Source organism: Pan paniscus, chromosome 4 (assembly GCF_029289425.2).
Source record: "Pan paniscus chromosome 4, NHGRI_mPanPan1-v2.0_pri, whole genome shotgun sequence".
NCBI classification, from domain to species: Eukaryota; Metazoa; Chordata; class Mammalia; order Primates; family Hominidae; genus Pan; species Pan paniscus.
In genome coordinates this window covers 111,108,446-111,136,290 of record NC_073253.2, presented here as the reverse complement: position 1 = coordinate 111,136,290, position 27,845 = coordinate 111,108,446, and the positions used below count along the sequence as shown (strand labels likewise).

General features: G+C 36.6%; 1 protein-coding gene across 5 annotated transcripts in view; it reads right to left on the bottom strand.

Moving 5' to 3' along the window:
- Window positions 1-27,845, bottom strand: part of AP3S1 (adaptor related protein complex 3 subunit sigma 1) — a 72,526-nt gene that overhangs the window by 22,568 nt on the left and 22,113 nt on the right. For 4 of the 5 annotated variants that reach the window (XR_004671624.2, XM_003826720.6, XM_034960368.3 and 1 more), the window contains exons 2-3: window positions 24,726-24,817; window positions 21,376-21,487 (exon numbers count right to left, since the gene is read on the bottom strand). The exons of the other annotated variant lie outside the window; for it this stretch is intronic. Coding sequence is in view for 3 of the 4 variants with exons in the window: in XM_003826720.6 (XP_003826768.1) it covers window positions 21,376-21,487; window positions 24,726-24,817 (204 nt within the window). In the remaining variant the exon portion in view is untranslated. The remainder of the gene's footprint in view (window positions 1-21,375; window positions 21,488-24,725; window positions 24,818-27,845) is intronic. 5 annotated transcript variants of the gene reach the window in all.

Sequence of the window (27,845 nt, the reverse complement as noted above, 5' to 3'; positions counted from 1 at the left end):
GGTCACAAGAATCCCAATTTACCATCACTCAATCAAAAGTACAGGTCACAACCTACTACTTGCAACTGGCATCTGAAGTGGGGGCAGCCTTGTGGGACTGTGTCATGGGATCTGATATTATCCCCACGTAGATACTGTCAGCACTGAATTACAGGACACCCAGCAGGAGAACTGCTTGGTGTGCGGGGGACAAACTCCCACATATGTGGTGTCAGATGTATTGTATTGAGTGACTGTGGAAGTAGAGGCAAAAAAAATCTTGTATGTTCCTTTTACAACAGGTCAGCCACAAGTGAGATTTTAGTTTAATTTTTTGGTAGATAAAAAATTAGTATCATTTAGTATCCACACAAACCCCCAACTTTATCTATTTCTCCTCAAGGCCCTGGTGACATGGTGCCTGAAATGACTTTACTCATTCTATTTCTAACTAATTCAGATACATTTTTCCTCTTTGATACAACAGACTCCTGTTATGAGGACTGAATGGGGTAATGCTGCTTGAACACAGAGTAAGCAATTAACAAATATTAACTTTTTGGAGAGAGTAATAATAGGAGTGAAGAGAGGAAAATTTTCACTGTTACCAGGGCAGCCCTGATGAAACAGCTGGGAAAGGTCTTTTCCTAGACCCCTATTAATAGGCACATCTGCTTAAAGAAACTAGACAGCCTGGGATGATACCAGAGCTCCGGAAACAACTCAAGTTACTGGTGACATTTCCATTGAGAAAGAAGAAAACATTTACTTTTAAAATAGTCTTTAACTTAGAAATCATTTGAATACTTATTTAGAAAATCATAGTTAAAAGTTATGGAAAATAAAGCCACTTAAGTTCCACCCCCACTTAAGTATTTACTTAAGTGTAACATACACATAGAAAAGTACAAAAATCATAACATATAACATAAATTTTTCTGTATAATCAACACTCAAATCATGTTTTAACATTACCAGCATTATAGAAGCCTTCTCAGAGTCCATCAGTCACTTATCAACCATCAAAGGTAACCAATACCCAACTTCCTAACACTATGAATACATTTTATCTATGTCTGAACCATATTAAAATGAGATCATAGGATACATGCTCTTTTGTGAGTGGCTTCTTTTATTCATTGTTATTTTTTGTGAGATTTATTCAGGTTATTACATAATACAACAGCTAATCATTCTTAGTTGTACAGTATGCCACTGAATAAGAATATCACAGTGTGTCCATTCTACTGGTGACATAAATTTGTGTTGTTTCCAGTATGGTGCCATTACAATTAGTACTGTTAAGAACATTTCTTACACATCTTTTAGTGAACATATATATACGTATACACATATCTACTGATTGTATACTTGGAGTAGAACTGCTAGGTCAAAGACTCGTGTAGGTTAAGCTTTAGTATACAGTGTCAAATAGACTTTCAAAACGATTATACACACTTAGACTTTAAATAGCAGTATATGAGAGTTTCTGTAGTTCCATAGCCTTTTCACCACCTTATGTTATCCATCTTTTAACTTTAACCATACTCAAGGGTGTGTGGTGGTATATGATGGTATTAATTTGTACTTCTCTGATATAAGACTGCGTACCATTTCATTTGTATTACCCATTTAGATATCCATTTTCATAATGCCTGTTCAAGATTTCTGCTCATTTTCTATTGGTCTTTTTATCATTTTTTTTTAAGACATGGTTTCACTATGTTGCCCAGGCTGGTCTCAAACTCCTGGGCTCAAGCAATCCTTCCACCTCGGACACCTGAGTAGCTGGGATTACAAGGGTCTGTATTTTCTTATTGATGTATAGGAATTCTTTATATAGTCTAGCTACAGTCTTTTGTCATATGTATTACAAATACCTTTGCCAGTTCTGTGGCTTGCCTTTTCATTCTCCTAACAGTGTCCTTGGAAGAACAGAATTTTTCCATTCCAATAAAATCCAATTTTTCAGTTTTCTTCTTTATAGTTAACATTGTTTTATGTCCACTTTAAGGAATCTTGGCTTACAGCAAGGTCAGGAAAGAGATTCACTCAGAAGAAAACAAAAGCTTTATTATTTTACTCTTCATGTTTGGACCAAATTTATCTGAAATTGATTTCTGTGTATGATGTGGAGTGGTCTTACTTGATTTTAAATCATTATTAGATTTACTAATCAGAATACAATTTCCAGTATGCCTTTATTTTTTCTTTCTTAATTTTTCTAGTTCCACTGATTACCTATATGTTGCAGTCATACTTTTTTAACCATGAGAAGACCATATTGGTAAAAATGCTGTCTAAATAGTTCCCCTTCACTTACATGTATTTATAAAAGATCAGCAGAACCTACTAAATGTGCAGATTATATTGGGCAAAAAAGAAAAAAAAGTTCGTGATAGCATTAAGTGTGCCTCTGGTAAAGTACGGAGTGGTAAAAAACATGGGTTGCCTATAGAGGCAGCACAGTACTGTGTTGAGGATACATGCTTTGAAACCAGGAAGACATACATGGCTTCAAATCCCTGCTCTGTGGCCTCAAGTATCATTTAACTCCTTTAAATCTCAGAACTATAAGATAGAGATAAAACTACTTACTTTTCTGGATTATCATAAAAATTGAGTTAAACAATTTAGATAGAGTGCCCAGCACAGTTCCGAAGACCCATTTAATAAATGGCAGCCAGAATTATTTATCTGGCTGTTCAAAATACATGATAATTATAAAATTAAAATAGAAATAGAAAATTATAATTCTGCTGATAAATACTGATATAAAAAGAAGATAACTACATGCCACAACCACCAAGACACTGTAATTTGTTAACTTAGGAAGAAAAAAATGCTGTCCACATTTAATCCAGAACAATATCACATGTAAAAAAATGTGAATACTATAAAAAAAGTACCCTGCAGCAAAATGTCATTATAACTGCATGTTCTTAATTTATGAAAACAATTCTTAAAATTTAAAGCACTCAGATACTATGTTCAGTTTTAAAAAATCAAAAAACCTTCTTCAAAAGACTTTCTAATTTTCTTTTGATTTAGCAAAAATTATTTAATATCATCAGAAATCTAGAGCCCTAAGGTCCATTACACACTGATGATCTGTTACATGGACAAGGCCAACAAAAAAACAAATAATTGACAATCTGAAGTGAAGAAATTAAGAGGGAAAAATTAGAGTCTTGATGGTTCTAACCATAACAACAATAAAAAAATTGCTGTTGCATTATTATTTCACAAGTAGAAAGATAAAAGGAGCTAAGACCTAGAAGTATCATAGTAAATAGCACCCTCTTGTGCTTCAACTTTAAAATGATATAAAGTTTAAAGCCAATTTCAATATAACAGGTATCTAACTACTACTGAGTAGCTACTCAGGTGACAGGGATATAAAACCAAAGACCTAAACTCTGTCCTCAAGGAATTCAAAAGCTGGTGGGAGAAAAATTACTTCTAATTTACAAAAAGAATAATATTTTAAATTGTCCTGCATTTTAATTACCTAGTATTCAAAAAACAAATATAAAAAGTAAATAATTTCAAAAAATGCCTCCTCCAAATATAAAGAGTCCTCCTTTCCCATGCTATTCTAGTTATAAAACATGCTTGTGTTTTCTTTATCTTTACATCCAAGCCACAAGCAGTAACCTATACATCCAGGCCACAAAGAGTAACAGGTATCTATTATATGACAGCTTTGTAGTTAGTACTCAAGAGCACAAACTTTAGCATGTGTATACTTAAATTCTAGCCTTGCCTCTAACTCTGAGATCCAGGGCAAGTTATTTAACACTAAGCCTCAGTTTCTTATCTGGGCATAATAATGGTAACTATATCATAGAGTTGTTTTAGTGATTAAATGAATAAATATAAAGGGCTTAAAACAATGTCTCACAAAAGAAAACACTCAATATACATTAGCTAGTATTATAATACCAAACACACGGAGAAATAAAAATGTACACAAGATAAAATAAAAATACCACAAATTACCCTTAAACAATACCACTTATTTGGCAGACCCCCTTTTGAGTTTCTAAGTAAAAAAAAAATTGGTTTCTGGGTTTAGAAATTTCTGTTAAAATTCAGGAGAAACAGATCCTGCTGTTTTGAATCTACAATAATAAATAAAAAGAAAAGGGTTACACTGACATGTTATAAGATAGGAAAAGTCTTTAGTGCAAAAATAGGAGGCATAAATTTAAGGATACTAATATGCTGAAGCCAAAAAATTATTTTTTTATCACCAGCAAGATGTTCTAGAGAGAAACATCTTGGTTTAACTCAAACCAATAACTAAAAAATACCATTACAAATATTGAATGTACCAGCAGAGCTAGGGAAGACAAACTGAACTTAAAATCAGATCATTTACCTTTGAAGAACAATTATGAATGTAGCCTAGGTACACTCTCCAATAGGTACCACTGCATGTACTATTAAGAATCTTTAAAGTATGGTGTTTAAGATATGTAAATAGCACTTGACTCAATATATGACTGCATTCTGGACTGGATTTCTATTAAACCTCACTTGGACACTCACATGCCAGTGATGACAATGTTAACAAAAACAGTCATTTATTGTGCATTTACTATGTACCATGCACTTAACACATAATGAACTCTTAACGTCAATATAGAGAAATTAAGAGCTGAAGAAAGGACCATCTACCTTCTATATCATGTCATAATAATTCTGAAAGAGTTTACATTAATGATTCCTTCTCTGTGATTTATAGAAAGTTAATTATAATAACAGCTAGCATTTACTTGGTACAGCTGATCTTTGAACAACAGTGGGGTTGGGATGCTGACTCTCCACACAGTTGAAAATCTGCGTACAACTTTTGACTCACTAAAAACCAAACTACAATGGCCTGCTGTTGACCAGAAGCCTTACCGATAACATAAACAGTCGACTAGTACACATTTTTTGTTATATGTATTATATACTGCAATCTTACAATAAAACGAGCTAGAGAAGAAATGTTATTAAGAAAATCATAAGGAAGAGAACATAAATTTACTCTTCATTTAGTGGAAATGGTTCATCATAAATATCTTTATCTTCGTCTTCACATTGAGTAGACTAAGGAAGATGAGGGGTTGGTTTTGCTGTCTCAGGGGTGGCAGAGGTGGATGAAGTGGAGGAGGTGGAATGGGAGGCACGAGAGGCAGGTACACTCAGTGTAATCTTTATCTTAAAAAATCTGTGTATAAGTTGACCCACACAGTTCAAACCTGTGTTGTTCAAGAGTCAACTCTACACAGTATTGTGGCATTACCACTGTTCCGACTGCTTTAAGTATATTATTTTATTTGAGCCTTTGCAGTAATCCCATAAGGCAACTACTTTTATCATCAACCATTTGCAGAAGAGTAATCTAAAGTAAAAGGTTAACCACTAACACTTAATGGTAGAGTCCTGATTCAAATCTCAAAAATCTAATTCCAGAACCCACATCAACAACAAATAATATATTATTTCTAATGTAGTAAGAAGTGATCATTTAGAAAATATGGAAAATACAGAAAAGTATAAAGCAAAAATTTGAACTGTCCATACTTACAGCATCCACAAAAATCTACTGTTAACAGTTAAAATCTCATTCAAAACTTCCTTTTAAGTGAAGAAATAGAAAAAGAACTAACTACAAACACAGGCTTTTCCATTCCATTTCATCCACCTAAATCAAATGATAAAATTTAAGGAGAACAAAATAAATTAACAAAAGTATTCAACAAGGTGATGGTTAATATTAGCTGTTAACTTGAGTGAAGGACGCCTAGATAGCTGGTAAAGTATTGTTTCTGGGTGTGTCTTTGAGGGTGTTGCCAGAGGAGATTGACATTTGAGTCAGTGGACTGGGAGAGGAAAACTTGCCCTCAATGTGGGTGGGCACCATCCAACTGGCTGCCAGCGTGGCTAGAACAAAGCAGGCAAAAGAAGGTTAAATAACCTTGCTTGCTGAGTCTTCTGGCTTTCATCTTTCTCCCATACTGATTGCTTCCTTTGGTTCCTCCTGCCCTGAAACATCAGACTCCAGGTTCTTCAGCCTTTGGACTCTTGGATTTACACCAGTGGTTTGCCAGGGAACTCTCTGGCCTTTGACCACAGACTGAAGGCTGCACTGTTGGCTTCCCTGTTTTTGAGGCTTTTGGACTCAGACTGAGCCACTACTGGCTTCTTTCTTCCCCAGCTTGCAGACGGCCTATTGTAGGACTTTGCCTTGTGATTGTGTGAGCCAATTCTCCCTAATAAACTAACTCCCCTTCATATATACATATATCCTGTCAGGTCTGTCTCTCTGGAGAACACTGACTAATACAAATGGAAAGTCATTAATGTGTCTTTGGAACCAGGAGGAAGATAATGAAATATCTCAAGAAAGCAGAAGAAATGGAAATACAACTAACATGGTAAATTATGCTGGCCGTCATGTTAGTGCAGACTTCTGGAAGTAGAAAGAAGTAATAATAGTTAAGTTCATAATATTAAGTTATATGGCTATGATTTCAACCTAGGAAGAACTCTGAGATCAACCATTTTTCTATGTGATAGAATCTGTATCAGTGTTCCTATCAGTGTGTTAGTAAAGAATCAGTCTTGGGATCAGGCCAGGGCCTCTCGAGTCAACATGTAATAACCTCAGAAACTAGGGAAAAAAAATGGTTGCCTTACTAGTTAAGTGATTTTTTAACCCAGAAAAATTTAAAGTAACAGAAATTATGATGTGAACCTATAATATTAATATTTTCATGTTAAGTTTAGAAAGACTCTGTATAGTTGATATTTAAATACTTAAGCCTTAAAAAATGTGGTATTATAAGAATACTTAACAGACTAGGCTTTTATAAATCTATGTAAACGTGAATATCCAATTGGAATGGGATTTTTCTTGTTGTTGTTGTTGGAGACGAAGTCTCACCCTGTCACCCAGGCTGGAGTACAAAGGTGTGATCTCAGCTCACAGCAACCTCCACTCCCCTCCCCGCCTGGGGTTCAAGTGATTCTCCTGCCTCAGCCTCCCAAGTAGCTGGGATTACAGGCGCGCACCACCATGCCCGGCTAATTTTTTGTATCTTTAGTAGAGACGGGGTTTCACCATGTTGGCCAGGCTGGTCTCAAACTTCTGACCTCGTGATCCACCTGACTTTTTAAGCTGAAAAGTAAAGGAAAATTTGCCTACACTATTAGAATACTTAAGATAACTTAAGAGTAACCATAATACATGAACTTCTAAAAATTAATTTAAGAGATATTTAAAAATTTGAGAAAGTATGCCAAAATATGAGCATAAAAATAAAACATATTAAATATATAAATTCCATTTAAAATACAGGCACTCCTTGTTTTATAGGGTACCACATTAATAGATCTCAGCAACCACTGAACCATGCAAAGTGATAAACATGGTTCCTATAAACATGAATTATTACCATGGTAATCTGCAAAGCGAGGAGTGCTTGTACAATAGGAAATTTAATTGTTTCAGTCCCTCCATTTAAGCGACTTAATTTGATTTGTATGTTGAATTTAGAATTCTAAGAAAGAACCGGGTTTATGAATTTGTTAAGGTTAATAAGTATTATTAAAACTGAAAGTAACCTCTGAATAATTTCTTTCTGTGTACAAAACTACTCCTGAGAACATTTTTTAAAGCTCATATTGATATAAATTGTCAAAACTATATTTAAACTCCCAAGCAAAAGCTGATTTTTAAAATGGTATTTGGCCTAAAAATACATTCTTCTACCTATAGTTGAATATGGTATGATTGATATTTTGAGCAGTGACTTAAAAAGAGTAAAAATATTACAAAGGAGGTGGATGGCAAGATGACCGAATAGGAACAGATCTAGTCTGCAGCTCCCAGCGAGATCAACGCAGAAGGCGGGTGATTTCTGCATTTCCAACCGAGGTACCTGGCTCATCTCATTGGGACTGGTGAGACAGCGAGTGTAGCCAACAAAGGGTGAGCAGAAGCAGGATGGGGCATCATCTCACCCGGGAAGCGTAAGGGGTTGAGGAACTCCCTCCTGTAGCCAAGGGAAGTTGTGAGGGACTGTGCTGTGAGGGAAGGTGCCACCCGGCCCAGATACTACACTTTTCCCATGGTCTTTGCAACCCGCAGACCAGGAGATTCCCTCGGGTGCCTATACCACCAGGTCCCTGGGTTTCAAGCACAAAACTGGGTGGCCGTTTGGGCAGACACCAACCTAGCTGCAGGAGTTTTTTCTCATACCCCAGAGGCCCTGGAACACCAGTGAGACAGAACCGTTCACTCCCCTGGAAAGGGGGCTGAAGCCAGGGAGCCAGGTGGTCTAGCTCACTCAGTGGATCCCACCGCCATGGAGCCCAGCAAGCTAAGGTCCACTGGCTTGAATATTTGCTGCCAGCACAGCAGTCTGAAGTCAACCTGGGATGCTGGAGCTTAGTCGGGGCAGAGGCGTCTGCCATTATTGAGACTTGAGTAGGCGGTTTACCCCTCACAGTGTAAACAAACCCACCTGGAAGTTCAAACTGGGCAGAGCCCACCACAACATGGCAAAGTCACTGTGGCCTGACTGCCTCTCTAGATTACTCCTCTCTGAGCAGGGCATCTCTGAAAGAAAGGCAACAGCCCCAGTCAGGGGCTTATAGATAAAACTCCCATCTCCCTGGGACAGAGCACCTGGGGGAAGGAGGGGTGGCTGTGGGCGCAGCTTCAGCAGACTTAAACGTTCATGCCTGCCAGCTCTGAAGAGAGCAGCAGATCTCCCAGCATAGTGCTCGAGCTCTGATAAGAGACAGGCTGCCTCCTCAAACGGGTCCCTGACCCCCGTGCCTCCTAACTGGGAGACACCTCCCAGCACGGGTCAACAGACATCTCATACAGGAGAGCTCTGGCTGGCATCTGGCGGGTGCCCCTCTGGGACGAACCTTCCAGAGGAAGGAACAGGCAGCAATCTTTGCTGTTCTGCAGCCTCCTCTGGTGATACCCAGGCAAACGGGGTCTGGAGTGGACCTCCAGCAAGCTCCAGAAGACCTGCAGCAGAGTGGCCTGTTAGAAGGAAAACTAACAATCAGAAAGGAATAGCATCAACAAGGACAATAAGGATGTCCACACAAAAACCCCATCTGAAGGTCACCAACACCAAAGGCCAAAGGTAGATAAATCCACAAAGATGAGGAAAAACCAGTGCAAAAAGTCTGAAAATTCCAAAAGCCAGACTGCCTCTTCTCCTCCAAAGGTCCACAATTCCTCAAAAGCAAGGGAACAAAACTGGAAGGTGAATGAGTTTGATGAATTGACAGAAGTAGGCTTCAGATGGTGGGTAATAACAAACTCCTCTGAGCTAAAGGAGCATGTTCTAACCCAATGCAAGGAAGCTAAGAGCCTTGATAAAAGGTCAGAGGAATTGCTAACTAGAATAACCAGTTTAGAGAGGAACATAAATGACCTGATGGAGCTGAAAAACACAGCAGGAGAACTTCATGAAGCACACACAGTATCAATAGCCAAATCAATCAAGCGGAAGAAAGGATATCAGAGATTGAAGCTCAACTTAATGAAATAAAGCTTGGAGACAAGATTAGAGAAAAAAGAATGAAAAGGAACAAACAATGTCTCCAAGAAATATGACACTACATGAAAAGACCAAATCTATGTTTGATTGGTGTACCTGAAAGTGACAGGGAGAATGGAACCAAGTTGGAAAACACCCTTCACAGGATATTATCCAGGAGAAATTCCCCAACCCAGCAAGGCAGGCCAACATTCAAATTCAGGAAATACAGAGAACACAAAGTTACTCCTTGAGAAAAGCAACCCCAAGACACATAATCGTCAGATTCACCAAGGTTGAAATGAAGGAAAAAGTGTTAAAGGTAGCCAGAGAGAAAGGTTGGGTTACCCACAAAGGGAAGCCCATCAGACTAACAGCAGATCTCTCTGTAGAAACCCTGCTGGCTTGTAAGCCAGAAAACAGTGGAGGTCAATATTCAACATTCTTAAAGAATTTTCAACCCAGCATTTCATATCCAGCCAAGCTAAGCTTCGTAAGTGAAGGAGAAATAAAACCCTTTATAGACAAGCAAATGCTGAGAGATTTTGTCACCACCAGGCCTGCCTTACAAGAGCTCCTGAAGGAAGCACTAAATATGGAAAGGAAAAACCGGTACCAGCCATTGCAAAAACATACTAAACTGTGAAGACCATCGACACTATGAAGAAACTGCGTCAACTAACAGGCAAAATAACCAGCTAGCACCATAATGACAGGATCAAAGTCACACAAAACAATATTAACCTTAAATGTAAACAGGCTAAATACCCTAATTAAAACACACAGATGGGCAAACTGGATAAAAGGTCAAGACCCATCAGTGTGCTGTATTCAGAAGACCCCTTCACGTGCAAAGACACACACAGGCTCAAAATAATGGGATGGAGGAATATTTATCAAGAAAATGGAAAGCAAAAAAAAAAAAGCAGGGGTTGCCATCCTTGTCTCCAATAAAACAGACTTTAAACCAACAAAGATCAAAAAAGACGAAGAAGGGCATCACATAATGGTAAAGGGATCAACCTAACAAGAAGAGCTAGCTTTCGTAAATATATATGCACCCAACACAGGAGCACCCAGATTCATAAAGCAAGTTCTTAGAAACATACAAAGAGATTCAGACTCCCACATAATAATAGTGGGAGAGTTTAACACCCCATTGTCAATATTAGACAGATCCACAAGACAGAAAATTAACAAGGATATTCAGAACTTCAACTCAGCTGTGGACCAAGTGGACCTAATAGACATCTACAGAACGCTCCACCCCAAATCAACAGAATATACATTCTTCTCAGCACCACATCACACTTATTCTAAAATTGACCACATAATTGGAAGTAAAATACTCCCCAGCAAATGCAAAAGAACAGAAATCATAATGAACAGACTCTCAGACCACAGTGCTATCAAATTAGAACTCAGGATTAAGAAACTCACTCAAAACCTTACAACTACATGGATACTGAACAACCTGCTCCAGAGTGACTACTGGGTAAATAATGAAATTAAGGTAGAAATAAATGAGTTCTTTGAAACCAATGCGAACAAAGATACAATGTACCAGAATTTCTGGGACACAGCTAAAGCAGTGTTTCAGTGGAAATTCATAGCACTAAAATCTCCACAGGAGAAAGCGGGAAAGATCTAAAATAGACACCCCAACATCACAATTAAAAGAACTAGAGAAGCAAGAGCAAATTCAAAAGCTAGCAGAAGACAAGAAATAACTAAGATCAGAGTAGAACTGAAGGAGACAGAGACATGAAAAACCCTTCAAAAAATCAATGACTCCAGGAGCTGGTTTTTTGAAAAGACTAACAAAATATATAGACCACTAGCCAGACTAATAAAGAAGAAAAGGGTAATCAAATAGACACAATAAAAAATTATACAGGGGATATCACTACTGATCCCACAGAAATACAAACTACCATCAGAGAATACTATAAACACCTCTACGCAAATAAACTAGAAAATCTAGAAGAAATGGATAAATTCCTGGACACATACACCCTCCCAAGACTTAAACCAGGAAGAAGTCGAATCTCTGAACCAGACCAATAACAAGTTCTGAAATTGAGGCAGTAATTAATAGCCTAACAACCAAAAAAAGCCCAGGACCAGACAGGTTGACAGCCGAATTCTACCAGAGGCACAAAGAGGAGATGGTATCATTCCTTCTGAAACTACTCCGATCAATGGAAAAAGAGAGTCTCCTCCCTAACTCATTTTTTGAGGCCATCATCATCCTGATATGATACCAGAGCCTGAGAGAGACACAAGAAAAAAAAGAGAATTTTAGGCCAATAACCCTGATGAACATTGATGTGAAAATCCTCAATAAAATCCTGGCAAACCGAATCTAGCAGCACATCAAAAAGCTTATCCAACACAATCAAGTCAGCTTCATCCCTGGGATGCAAGGCTGGTTTAACATACGCAAATCAATAAACGTAATCCATCACATAAACAGAACCAGTCACAAAAACCACATGATTATTTCAATAGATGCAGAAAAGGCCTTTGATAAAATTCAACACCCCTTCATACTAAAAACTCTCAGTAAACTATGTATAGATGGAACATATCTCAAAATAATAAGAGCTATTTATGACAAAACCATAGCCAATATCATACTGAATGGGCAAAAGCTGGAAGCATTCCCTTTGAAAACTGGCACAAGACACGGATGCCCTCTCTCACCACTCCTATTCAACACAGTATTGGAAGTTCTGGCCAGGGCAATCAGGCAAGAGAAAGAAATAAACTGTATTCATATAGGAAGAGAGAAAGTCAAACTGTCTCTGTTTGCAGATGACATGATTGTATATTTAGAAAACTCCATAGTCTCAGCCCAAAATCTCCTGAAGCTGATAAGTAACTTCAGCAAAGTCTCAGGATACAAAACCAATGTGCAAAAGTCACAAGCATTCCTATACACCAATAATAAACAGAGAGCCAAATTAGGAGTGAACTCCCATTCACAATTGCTACAAAGAGAATAAAATACCTAGGAATACAACTTACAAGGGATGTGAAGGGCCTCTTCAAGGAGAATTACAAACTACTGCTCAAGGAAATAAGACAGAACACAAACAAATGGAAAAACATTCCATGCTCATGGATAGGAAGAATCAGTATCGTGAAAATGGCCATACTGTCCAACGTAATTTATAGATTCAATGTTATCCCCATCAAGCTACCATTGACTTTCTTCACAGAATTACAAAAAAGTACTTTAAACTTCATATGGAACCAAAAAAGAGCCTGTACAGCCAAGACAATCCTAAACAAAAGGAATAAAGCTGGAGGCATCACGATACCTGACTTCAAACTATACTATAAGGCTAGAGTAACCCAAACAGCATGGTACTGGTGCCAAAACAGGTATACACACCAAGGGAACAGGACAGAGGCCTCAGAAATAATGCCACACATCTACAACCATCTGACCTTTGGTAAATCTGACAAAAACAAGAAATGGGGAAAAGATCCCTGTTTAATAAATGATGTTGGGAAAACTGGCTAGCCATATGCAGAAAACTGAAAGCGGACCCCTTCCTTACACCTTATACAAAAATTAAGTCAAGATGGATTAAAGAGTTAAACGTAAGACCCCAAACCATAAAAACCCTAGAAGAAAACCTAGGCAATACCATTCAGGACATAGGCATGGGCAAAGACTACATGACTAAAACACCAAAAGCAATTGCAACAAAAGCCAAAATTGACAAATGGGATCTAATTAAACTAAAGAGCTTCTGAACGGCAAAAGAAACTATCATCAGAGTGAACAGGCAACCTACAGAATGGGAGAAAATTTTTGCAATCTAGCCATCTGACAAAGGGCTAATATCCAGAATCTACAAGGAACTTAAACAAATTTACAAGGAAAAAGCAAACAATCCCATCAAAAAGTGGGCAAAGGATATAAACAGAAACTTCTCAAAAGAAGACATTTATGCAGTCAACGCACATATGAAGAAAACCTCATCATCACTGGTCATTATGGAAATGCAAATCAAAACCACAATGAGATACCATCTCATTCAGTTAGAATGGCGATCATTAAAAAGTCAGGAAACAACAGATGCTGGCGAGGATGTGAAGAAACAGGAACGCTTTTACACTGTTGGTGGGAGTGTAAATTAGTTCAACCACTGTGGAAGACAGTGTGGTGATTCCTCAAGGATCTAGAACCAGAAATACCATTTGACCTAGCAACCCCATTACTGGGTATATACCCAAAGGATTACGAATCATTCTACTATAAAGACAAATGCACACATATGTTTATTGCAGCACTGTTCACAATAGCAAAGACTTGGAACCAACCCAAATGCCCATCAGTGATAGAGTAGATAAAGAAAATGTGGCACACATACACCATGGAATACTATGCAGCCATAAAAAGGATGAGTTCCTGTCCTTTGCAGGGACATGGATGAAGCTGGAAACCATCATTCTCAGCAAATGAACACGGGAACAGAAAACCAAACACTGCATGTTCTCATTCATAAGTGGGAGTTGCACAATGAGAACACATGGACACAGGGAGGGGAACATCACACACCGGGACTTGTCAGGGGGTGGAGGGCTAGGGGAGGGATAGCATTAGAAGATAATGCTGTCCTACATCTAACTAATGTAGATGACGGGTTGATGGTGCAGGAAACCACCATGGCATGTGTATACCTATGTAACAAACCTACACCTTCTACACATGTATCTCAGAACTTAAAGTATAATAAAAATATATATATATTACAAAGCTTTTCCTCACAGGAGAATTTCAACTATTAAATATTGAAGGTATGATAGAAAAAAACCCCACCATTTGGTAAACACCATAAATATTAATAATTCTTTTAGGTAAGAATGATCAATAGATATTAAGATGAATTAACAAATATATGATTAGAAAAAGTATATTTACATAGTCTCAAATATTCCCCATAAAAATACTAGCACCATTGGAAAATGAAACTTTATGGTGCATAAACCTGTTGGACTTGAACTTAACCAAGTGATCATCACAAATATCACAAGTAGTGGAACAAATGGACATCATATACCTCCCGATATGATGCACTATGGACATAACATCATTTCTGTGGTATTCTTGCCAAAAATGCACAATCTAAATCATTAAGAAGTATCAAACAAACCCAAATCGGGGAATATCAAAATAACTGGCTAGTACTCATCAAAAGGATCAGTATATGAAAGACATGAATGAAAGACAAAGTTAAAGAATTGTTACACAGTAAAGGAGATTAAGAAGACATGACAGCTAAATGGAATGTGTGAATTACATCCAGAATGAGAAAAAGGACATTTGAATGGGACAAGTGGCAAATTGTAAACAAGGCCTACAGATTATATAGTAGTGTATCAATGTTAATTTCTTGGGTTAATAGCTGTACTGTGGTTAATGTTAAATTTGGGGAGTCTCTCCACCATGTCCAATTCCTTCCTGAAAACCAACCATTCTACATTAGGACATGATGAATTTACCTTAAATCAAAGAAAAAGACCAACATAACCTGAGTTTTTCTCTTAAACCTACATTGAAGGGAAGAAAATAAATTTTAAGTCACTTCCAGCTCCAAAACTCTGACTTTAAGCACTTGAGTTCTAAACTACTTCCTTCACTACTGTGAAGTAACTAAGAAAAGCGTGTCTACTATATTCTAGACCATTTGCTGGTTGTTTATATAAATTAGTTCTAATTCTTACAACAATGCTGGTGAGATAAGTATGAATATCAGCACTTACAAAAAAGAAAACTGGGGACAGATGAGGTTAAGTAATTGCCTAAAGTTATATAACTGTTATGTGACAGAGCCAAGATTCAAATCCATACTACCTGACTCTAACACCCTGACACTCTAAACCTGACGCCATGATGCCTCCTAAAAGAACTGCTAAGACATCAATGAAACATGTCAATTAGAAAAGCAGTTATCATCAAATTTGATACCAGGATTTGTCACAAATAAATAGCAATGTAAATAACTGAGAATTATTATATTTGCAGTTGCTGGAAATTAGACTTCTCAAGCATGAAAATAACACAGGAAAATAATTTTAGGAATCCTGCACAACTCTAAGAATCTGACCCAAACTATTTTAAAAAAACTGGGGGTTGCCCAAAAATACATGAGAAACAAATCTTACTGAAAACAGAAAGTTTTAAATAACCTGGTAATACAGTATAATGTAGGAGGCAGAATTTTCCTAAAATGATCCTGGGCATTCACTTGAGTGCCTGGAAAATAAGCTCGCTAGGCCAGGAATCCCTCTTGCTCCAGCAGGAGGAACTGCACCAGAAACTCATCTTCCTCTGGGACCAAGAGTTGGTTCATCTCCAACAGGAGAGTTGCAAATTCCCACAATTTCCAAGTGCTGGACAGTCGGTTTTCCCAGGCAATTTTAAAAAACAGGTGGTACCCAAACCTACATAGCCCAAGGCTTAAACAGTGTATCTGTCACCCCACCACCAAGTGTGCTTTCAGGCCTACCATCATGATAGATGAGAACAATAATTGGGTGGGCCTTCATCGGCACACCACTGTATATTCAGTCGGTCAGAAGTACCTACCTCACCATAATTTGCCAGGTGATGCTGGGAAGATCAGAGACCTTTCCTCACTTAAGTATTCTTGGCTTATAAATTTCCCCAATGAAGACTATTTCTTATCACATAAATGTGTCATATAAAATTCATTCCAAGCCATCAAACAACATATAGGATAAAAAGATTCAAAAATGCTTCTAACAATGAGAAAGTCAGAAAGATTAAAAAAAAAATATTTACTTCAGTTTGTGTACTAACAAAATAATATTTTATATGCCTTTCTTACAAATATATGCTTTAGTGATAATGTTAGCTAAAAACCACTGAAATGTTAATCATTTAGTCATGGGTTTCACATGAAATATCTTTTTTTAACGCTCACACCTACTCTGTGAATTGGTGTTATTATTATTATCCCTGTTTTGTGGATGAGGAAAGTTAGGGTCAAAGAGGTTAAATAACTTGCCCAAAATTACATAGCTAGTATATGGCAGAGCTAAATGGTTTTAACCACTACAAGATAATAGATAGCTTTAATTCACAGGTCTTTCTAACAACCTCTTGTCTGTAGGCAACATGTTGAAACAAGCATACTTTGCAGTTAAAAAAAAAATTAAGGTCTATAAAGAATAAATAACTTGCTCAACATCATACTAAATGAGCATTAGCAGCCATGAATAAAATAATTCCTCAAAAGGTAGTTGAACAGTACTGTAATAATAACAAATATTATATATGGAGCTCCAGTTTAAATATACATTCTAACAACATGGTCAGAACGTATCTTTCTAAACCTAAAGAAAGTTTAGCTGTTAGTTCTCAATTTTGTTGTTTTTTTTATCTAGCTACAACTGAATAAGACTGATGCTCTGATTACTGTTACATGTGGTACAGAAAACTGTAACAGACATTTGGAATTATCCAGTGAATTTATATGCCTCCATTATCAGCTTGGCATAATAAACTAATTAAGGACAATACGACTGCTTATAAATAACTCAACCCAACATTAATATTTAATAAACTTCTATTCTCATCCTGTAAATATTTTAACACTTCCAATAACAATATGCTACAACAGAAAGGACTCCTTAAAAAAGCTAGCTATTAACTCTAGCATATATGGCATACATAGCAGTTAATATCACACTAAAATGGTATATATCAATAAAAAAAAGTCCACCCCTTTTTTCCAAACTTACAAGGAATTTTTAAAAAGAAACAAAAGAAAACAAAAACTGATCATTCGTTTGGGTAGCTGGTGTAAATTCTGTGGACTACCAATGTAAATTCAGTACTGGTGGAATAGTGGTGTAAATTCCATAACGAATTTATTAATAATGCCTTCTCCCAGATTTTATACAGATACAAAGTCATATTTGGGACAACATATGCATACCTTAGACACACTAACTCTCTGCATTAAAATATATGCTTCCAGTTATATGAATGGTATCACTTTGATATTTAAAATGTCAAAATTATAAGCATAGGTTTAATAGTTACATATTGAGTTTTCTTGATCTGTTCTCTAAAAGAATATGCAAGACCAAGAGGTTTTGATGTAAACTCTCTTGGTTTATAATTTTCCACTTTTACTTTTTACGTTAAAATTGCCTTTCTAAAAACTAGAGGATGAACAAATTAAGAAAATCAGTTCTCTCTGAATAGCTATTTGATGAAACAGAAGCAGAAATAATAAGCTATGCACTTCCATCTTTGTTTATTCAACTGATGGTTTTTAAAGTGACTGACTCATGTGTGCTCAGTACACTCCCTCTTCAGTATTTAATGAACTGTGGTAATTGAAGGGGAAAGATCACAACCACAGAACTTCCAACATGTTCCTGGTAGTGACAGACATAGTACCTATAAGGTGAATTACAGAAACCTTCTTTTTTGTGACACAATACATCAGCATGTGGTAACTCAGGGGTATTGTAAAAACAGCTCTAGCCTACTTTAGTAATCGGAAAATGACAAAGTCCTCCTGAAATCCTTTCTTCTGTATGTTATCTAATATCAAAACAAGTGATCAACGTGTGAAGCATGGATAAAAAATTTTGCAAAACACAAAAGATAGTTTCCACTTTCCACGAGTACATGACAGAATTTACTTTGGATATGATATATTAATAGCATGTTTGTTCTTTGAAAACTCCCCATCTAATCCCCTTTGGAGATAGAACTACTTTCTCATAAGAAGATCAACAACAGCATCAAAATAATAATCAACGGTGATGACTTAATCTCAGGACGCAAGCATAAAATACTTCTGATTTACCTCTAGGAAAAGACACATTTGTTTTGGTCTTTCTTAATAGCAACATTTCTCTTCAATAAGAGACTAAATTTGAAATGGTACACTTTCTCCTGTTTTTCTTCCTGTAATTCTAGTGGCTAGGCTCAGGTAAATAAAAACAGTGTTTTGGAACATAGTGTGCATGTCTACCACTCTCTTCAGTCATGGGAAACAGAGAAATAGAAAGCATGGTTCTATATTAATTTTTTTTCTGTAAAAATATAATGCTCTCTTGACATAATGATAAAATGAATTAACTACTCCCCTAGGTGGGATAAACTAAGAAATGTAAGAATAAACAAAGTTACAAGGCAATGCAATATATAGTCCTGATCAACCCTTCAATGTCATCAAAAGTAAGATTTGGCTTCTTTTTCTTTACTAGAAAAGCCTTGAGAAAGCAAAACATAACTTAGCAGTGTTTCTCAAGTAGGCCCCAGGAGGAAAGTGAACATATACCCAAGGGATCTCGGGGCACCTTTACCTCAAGCTCAAAATTTCTTTCAAGTCTCCACTTAGAGCTTTAAATATTATGAAAAATTTGTATTCTACCTCATAATATATACATGTTTACGTTCATTTCCTCACTGCCGCCAATCTTCAAAACAAAGAAGAAACATATACCAGGAATATGTGCCATGATTACCTTGTGGTTTCATGTAACTTTGATACCCAGCTCCTCCCAAAAACCCAGTTTAAGAATTACAGATTTAAGAGTAATATGGCATACAAATAGATCAATTTATCATTTATCTCCTTTTTTATTTTATTAACAATGTTTTTATTTCTATTTTTTTTGAGACAGGGTCTCACTCTGTTACCTGGGCTGGAGTGAGTGGCACAATCTCAGCTCACTACAAGCCATCCTCCCTGGCTCCCGCCTCAGCCTCCCGAGTGATTGGGACTACAGGTGCAGAACAGCATGCCTGTCTAATTTTTGTAGAGATGGGGTTGCCCAGGCTGGTCTCGAACTCCTGGGCTCAAGTGATCTGCTCAGCTTAGCCTTCCAAAGTGCTAGGATTACAGATGTGAACTACCACACCTGGTCACAATGTTTTTATTTTTAAAGCCTTAGCCACAGTGCTAAGAATTTGTTACCTAAGTTGTCTGCTTGGGTTAATTTCTTGTCTATTCTGTAACGCCAACTAGAGCTCAAACCATGCCACCTTCTTGCTAACTTCAAAAGCCAATTTTATCTGTGCACTGGGAAGCAAGGTGCTAGAAGTGCTAGATATTTTAGGAGAGAGGAGACTGTATGAGTAGTCATCTAGAGGTATGGGAGAGTAAATGGACCGGGGAAACAGAAAATGATTCTTGGGTAGCATAAAGGACTCAATGAGCTAAGGGATCATTAATTTAAAGTGAGACTGGTAAATATGGTTACTTTTTTTTTTCCTCTAGGTATGTTCAGATGTATGGGTGTGGGCAAGGAGTTCAGTGTACACAAGGCTATATCACTACCATGATTATGAAATTTAAGCTGGATAAGGAAAGTAAGACATCAGTAAAATCAGAGTGAAAAAAATGATAGATTTTTAAAACTGAGGGTTGCAATAGGTCTAACGACTTCAAAACTGTGAAATTGAGATTATGGAGGGGTTACAGTTTAGACAAAGATAAAATCTAGAAATGGGTACATAGTGAGATGGAGTGGAGGGCAAAATTTATTGGAAGAGAGGAGTTCCAGATTTTGAAGACACCAGGATATTGGGAGAATTATACATATGAACAATGGAATCACCAAGAATTACAAAACAAGCAGTACTGGAATGAATGCCAGTGAACCAAGAACCAAAATCTATTAGGAGACAATTTTAGATGGATCTTGTGTTTCCACACATATTGTGAGCAGAGGCATTGACTGTCTTTGTTCTGGGCTATCTTTTTAAGCATGCTTGTATATCAAACAGCCCTGGAAAATAGACAGTGTCTTCTTCCACAGCAAAGGATAGGTTTCCTTACACTCTTGGAAGAGACAGTCTCTCTTCCTTCCAAACAAGGGCAGACATGCTTAGTATCCATTATAAAAGATTCCAGTTCCCTAAACTTGGCGTTCCTCATCTGTCATTTAATCCACTGTGTGTGCAGGTATCATCTGGACCTCTTCATATCACCCTTTGGGAATTAGAGAATTCGTGCAAGCAAATGCTGTCACTTTAGCTAATGTTTTTGCTATTAGTAATAAGGTCCTTTGTCTCTGGCCCAGAAATCTCCTGCCTTCTGCCAGCATCCATGAAATTATGGCAGGTTAACTTCTTAGTTTGCAAGTAGAGCAAATCTCAGACCCTTCACAATTCTTAACAAAATCTCCAATGAAGGAGAGATGGAGATGAGTGATGACTATAACTAAATGGATAGAAGGTGGTATAGTCTGATAACATAAGATAAAATTTGGAGGTGTTTGAGAAGAAAGAATGGTCTGGAAAATGCAATGAGAAGCTAAGATTACACCTCCAGGCTCAAAGGCAGAAAGAAGCAGGAGAGAAAATGGCCACTACTTCAAAGGGTTGCACGTAGTATCATCAGGGAAGCAAGATTTAATTTAGAGCAAAATGTAAAGTAATATTAACAGAAGAGGCTGAAGATAAAAAGAAATTTGCTGATGACTGACCTTGAGTTCCAGGGACATTATGAAAGATTTTCAGGAGACAGGGAGAGGTAGGGTTTAGGGTTAGTTTTGGATACATGTGTTAAGAAACCCACGAGTCTTAAGCTCCTTGCTGTAACTTACATGAGCAAGATAAAACGTCATGATTAAACTAGTTATGATAGTTTTAATCAGATCAAATGTTTGCTTGTTTCTATGTCCTCTGACCTCTTTTACCAACACAATATCTATTATGAAATGCTTTATTTCTTACATCATTTTAGAAAATTTAGAATATATAAGTTTTTAAAAATTTAAATGTCAAACTGTTATTTAAGATAGTAAGAAGCAAGTGTTAACTTACTTGAATTAGATCTAAAATGCCAAGTTCACTTTCTGAAGAATCCACACAGAAGACAAAATATAACGTTGCATAATGTCTATAAATCAGTTTGTTGTCAGATCCTCCAATTAATCTAAATGACAAAAAAATTGTAATGTTATTGGAAACAAAATGCGAATCATTTTCATTAGCTCAAGCAAACTGACAATTTGTTTAAAAACCACTTGTCAAATGAAAGGTGACATTCAATGGCAAAGCATTTAAGTGAACTTATTCAGAGACTAGGTGAATTAAGGTGGCTGTTTTCTTCAGAAATATCAAGTAAAAGAAGCCAGTGCTTAATTTCAGTTCATTCACTAAACTATTCTCTGAGTAACTACTATGTGCCAAGCACTGGTAGTGGGGAAGAAGCAACAAACACACACATCAGAACATCATCAGATAGTGGCAAGTGTTACACTGACAATCAAAATACAATGATGATATATTGATGGGTTCCCTACTTCAGGCTGAATATTAAGCAAGAGTGGCATTTAAGCTGAGATCTAATGATAAGGAGTTGGCTTGGAAAAAATTTAGAGAAGAGCATTTCAGGCTAAGGTAGTAAGTAATAAAAGGCCATTTCATCAAGAACAAAGTATGTATGTTCAGGGAAGAGAAAAAAGGCCAGTAGATAAGAAAAGATTAGTAAATGATAAAGTCAGAGAAGTAGGCGGAAATTAGATCATGGGGCATTTGTAAGTGCTTACTAGATTTAACTCCATACGTCACAGTAAGTTACACAGCTTAAGACTGATTATCAACCAGAAAAAAAAGAAGAATGACACTTCTTAAGTTTTGGATAGATTTACCGTCAAGATCTCTTCCAAAATTACATTGTTTTGACATATAAATGCAAGAAAACTGAGCTAAGATACTAAACTCTTTCATGAAATACTTTTATTTATAATGACTGGAATTTTAGTATTTTAGAAATAATAATTTAGGAATCATTCCAAACATCTTATATTTTTCTAAATATAGTTTAGCTATTTCATAGTTAAGTTTACAATAATGAATTCATCTTCTTAAAAGACCCCTAAACACTTACATAATTTACAATCAAGGCTATATGTAACCAAAATTAAACTAACATCCATCCCAACAGAATATAGGAAAATGGCATCTCTCCCTCCCTCCCTTCCTTCCTTCCTTCCTTCCCTCCCTCCCTCCCTTCTTTCTCTCTTTCTCTGTCTCTCTCTCTCTCTTTCTTTTTGAGACAGAGTTTCACTCTGTCACCCAGGCTGGAGTGCAGTGGTGCTATCTCAGCTCACTGCAGCCTCTGCCTCCTGGCTTCAAGCAATTCTCCTGCCTCAGCCACCAAAGTAGCTGCAATTACAGGCGCACACCACCACACCTGGCTGATTTTTGTACTTTTAGTAGAGATGGGGTTTCACCATGTTGCCCAGGCTGGTCTCGAACTCCTGAGCTCAGGAGATCTGCACGCCTAGGCCTCCCAAAATGCTAGGATTATAGGCGTGAGCCACTGCGCCTGGCCAGCATCTATTTCTTACACAGTAAAATAATACTAAACTTATAAGTTCTGTAGAAACAACTTCCCAAGGTATATACTATTTCTATGTCTTCTAATAGCAAAAGGAGAAATGATCTTTGACAAGAATAAAAATTTCCTACTATGCTAGATACTCTTCTAGAGAAGATGTTTAATTTAAAAATATCTACATGCAATTTAAAGATTCTGAGAGTATATTTACAGACTATGACTGCAATTGTTCCCTGAAAGAGGCAAAAAGAACACAAATAGGAGGCTTTACTTCATTCTGAATCAGCGATTTAGTGATTATCTTAAAACTTTTGCTTTACTTTAAAAGGAGAGCAAACTTCTGAAGAATATAAGTTTCAAAAAGGCCAGTAATACTATTAAAAGCAAGCAAAATATTAATGTGGCAAGTACATACTTTGCCTTTAAAAATATAATCTTATCTTTAAGCTACAGTATAATACAGATAAAAATTCCTGTACAGAATGTAATACATCATATAAAACCACAGGACTGAGAAATCCTGTTAGTCCAAATAACTCATTTTATAGAGGAGAAAACTGAGGCCTGAGAATTTAAGTAACCTGTCCAAGGAAATCAGCTGGTTAGTGACAAAACTAGGATTAAACTAGATGTGAGGCCTCATCTCTGCTGCAATATTTGCTTTCTATTTTTTGTAAGGTTAAAAAAGAACAATCACAATTTCCAGCCACAATTTCTAATTCAAATAGCACCCTAGTAAGATTAATCAAGTTCTTACATGCAGTGAACTGTGCTGGATGTTAAGTTTCCTAGGAGATAAGAAATCAAGAGGCTAGGATGAGAGGTAGTGATAGTAATGTCAAAGACAACTAAAATTAAATAAGTACAAGTAAAATTCAAAAACAGAAGCAGGTACACTTGTCTCAATTATTAAATTAGAAGCCTTGAGTTAACAGCAAAATTTGTAAGTATGTATTGGACATTTAAGGACAGCATGATATAATCTTTCAGGAAACCCAAGTTAAGTGTTCCAAACGATAAAAAGTAACTTATGACCACGGATTCCCTGTTATCCAGAGTATTTCTCATCCATCATACACAGTAAAATACAGAAAATTCTAAGTTTCTCTGACTGATTTATGTTTGAGAACAAACTGTTTTCATGGAAGTTATTAGTTTAAAAGTATTTATTTGTAATATTTGGCAATATTCATTCATTTTAAAAATAGAAAAATTGATTAGCTGAATTAGGTATATTTGAAAAACAGACTTCAGTCTTGTAACAGTAAAATAAAGAATGTAATCTAATTTTTATGAACATTCACAAAAAGGAATACTCTGTAGTCATTAAAAAGAATAAGCTTGTCCTAGATGTGTTTATATGCAAAGCTTTTGAAAATACTGAGAACGAGCAACATGCAAATGAGCATACAAAGTGTGATCTCATAAATAAAAATGTTAAGGTTGTAGGTTAGTCAACACATATAACATACTTTATATGTTAGTCAATACAAACAATTTTCTAGAAGGATACACAAGAAATTGGGTAGAAGGACTAAGGTTGAGAGATTCTTATTTTACATTTTATACTTCCCTGTAATGTGGAATTTTTACGATTTAATATATTACCTTTATATAAAATTCCCTTCCAAAATTTTTAAGAGGAAAAAAGATTGCATATCTTTTAAAAATAATTCTTTAAGTTAGATTTATAGCTAACATAGGTAGCAATTAATTCACCTAATCCAATTAATCAAAATTAGAAAACTTTTACCATAAACTGATTAAATAGTATATATTTTAATCACATAGTCAAAACTTAGAAATGTCTATGAAATGCTTTACTTACAATCCTCCTTCTAGGAAATTACAAACATTTTCATCTCTCTTAGATACCAAATGGAAAGTCTCCCTGATGATTTGCTGTTGTGTATCTTCACTCTGAGGAAGAATAATTCATATATATTAGGATGGAGTGTATAGGTTTAATAGCATTTTAAGAATTTTTAAAATCAAAGGTAGTAATATCTGTCTGGGAAATCCATCTAAGAGAGGGGTCCTTGGAGAAGTGACTTAAATTATACCTTACAGAAGCAAAACCCAATATTTTTTGATGAAAAAGAAAAAAACCCAATTATTTATATTTACCACTATAGTAAAAGTAACACATTTCTAAGTTTCAAAAACCAACAAGAAAAAATATTAGATGAATTACATACACTGGTAAAAGGGAAACTAGATATTAACTAGTCAAAGCTGATTATCTTACAAATGAGTAAACTGAATCAGAAAGGTAAAGATATAAATAGTGTAGCTAATCTATATTTGAATGGAGGAAAGAAATAGAACTATGGAGCTTCCAATTAAGTTTAACCTTTACTAAATATAGACTGAGGTAAGAGTCCATCCATCTTACTCATCTTTATATAAGCCGATCTAAAGCTAAGGACTGGGTCAATAAATATTTATTAACCTGGACCAAGCAATTCATATTCCAGTAAGAGTCAGCGTCCTGGCCGGGCACAGTGGCTCATGCCTGTAATCCCAGCACTCTGAGAGGCCGAGATGGGTGGATCACAAGGTCAGGAGATCGAGACCATCCTGGCCAACACGGTGAAACCCCGTCTCTACTAAAAATACAAAAATAGCTGGGTGTGGTGGCACGTGCCTGTAATCCCAGCTACTCGGGAGGCTGAAGCAGGAGAATCGCTTGAACCCAGGAGGCAGAGATTACAGTGAGCTGAGATCGCGCCACTGCACTCCAGCCTGGCGACAGAGTGAGATTCTATCTCAAACAAAACAAAACAAGAGTAAGCTTCCTAAACACTGCAATAGAAAACTGACCAAAATCATGAACACCAATTTCACAGGAAAGGATGTGAATGGTCCACAAAGAAATGAAAAGATACTAAACCTCAGTAGTAATTAAGTGAAATACAAATTAAAACAATGAGATAGCCCCACATGTACCATATCAGCAAAAGTATAAAAATATGATAGTAAAAAATGTTGACAACGATGTAGAGCCAAAGAAACTCTCATCTCACCAGTGGGAGGGTAAACATATAATCACTTGGGGAAACAGTTTTATTAACCAGCACTTTCTCTCCTAGATACTAATCTAAACCATATGAAACCAGTTTTTGAAGATCAAAAACAATTGCACATTGGCAATTACATAGACAGTTGACCCTTGAACAACGTGGCGGTTAGGGATGCAGATCCCCCATGCATTTGGAAATCTATGTATAAGTTTTGACTCCCCAAAAATGTTAACTCCACTACACTTTTTCTCTTAACAATTCTTAAAGTAAGCTAGAGAAAAGAAAATGTTATTAAGAAAATCATAAGAGAAAATATATTTACTATTCACTGGGTGGAAATAGATCATCAAAAAGGCTTCCTCTTTGTCTTCATGTTAAGTAGGCTGAAGAAGCAGAGGACGAGGAGAGGTGTTTGTTTTGTTGTCTTAAGTATGGCAAAGGCAGAAAAGGTGGAGGTAGTGGATGGGGAGGCTGGAGAGGCAGGCATACTTGATGTAACTTTATGGAAATACACAGTAATTTCTGTCTGCCGTTTAGCTTTTTCATTTCTCTAAAAATGTTTCTATACAGTACTAATCCTTGTTCCACTGTCTGCTTTAGTTTTAGCATCATATTACAGAAGTGTCCATGTCATTAAAAGAAGTCAAAGCAGTCTTGAATAACTGGAACTCTTCTGCCAGATTGTCTAATGTCAATTTGTTTTCTGGCGCTGCTTCTTCTAAGTCTGCTTCCTTATCATCTGGCATTGTTCAGAAGCACTCATCTCCATCAAAATGTGTTCTGCTAATTACTCTGTTGTGCTATGCACTCTTAGATTTCTCTGAAACCCTTATCTTGAAACCCTTCATTCTCCCACCTTTTTTGCTACATTCACAATCTCTTCCATGATTTCTTTGATTGGTTCTGTCATAAATCCTGTGAAGTCATGCTCAACATATAGACACGGTTTTCTTCAGCAGGAATGCACTGTTTCAGGCCTCATGGCTTTCACAGCTTTTTCTATAACAACAATGACATCTTTAATGATGTCACCCTTCCAGACTTGCATGATATTCTATTAAGATTCTCTTGCATAGTGTTGAAAATCCTTTCCATAAATACCAACTGTAATGAGCCCTAAAGGTCCTTATGACCCTGATCTTTAGGCTGAATTACAAACTTTGTGACTGGGGGCAAGTTGACCACTTCAATGCCTTTGGTGTTGAACTCATGGGGTTCTGGGATGCCAGGGGGATTGTCCAATATCAAAAAAACTTTAAAAGGCAGTCACTTACTAGCAAGGAATTTCCTAGCTTCAGGAACAAAGTATCTATGGACTCAATCCAGAAAAGGGGTTCTCATCCACTCCTTCTTATAGAACCAAGAGACTAGCAGCTGGTGTTTATCTTTTCCCTTCAAGGCTCAGGGATTAGCAGCTTTATAGATAAAGACAGTCCTCATCATAAACCTGAATGCATTTGCACAAAACAGTAGAGTTAGCCTATCCCTTCCAACTTTAAATCCTGGTGCTTGTTCCTCTTCCTTACTAAAAAATATCTTTTGTGGTAGATTTTTTTCTTTTTCCAGAATAAGGCACTTTCGTGTGCATTAAAAATCCGTTCAGGCAGACATCTTTTCTCTGCAATGGTTTTCTTAATGGTGCCTGGGAACTCGTCTGCTACCTCTTGGCCAGCAACAGCTGGCTTCTCCTGTCATCTTGACATTTTTAAAGTCAAACCTCTTTCTATAAGCATCAAACCATCCTTTGCTGGCATTAAATTTTCCAGCTTTAGATCCTTTACCTTCCTTATGCTTTATGTTATCATATAATGACTTCATTTCTTCTCAAATCATATTCTATAGGTATGCCTTTCGTATAGCATTCCTGTGCCCACATAAGAGCTGGATTTTCAATACTACATAAAAAGGGATTTTGCAAAAGGTGC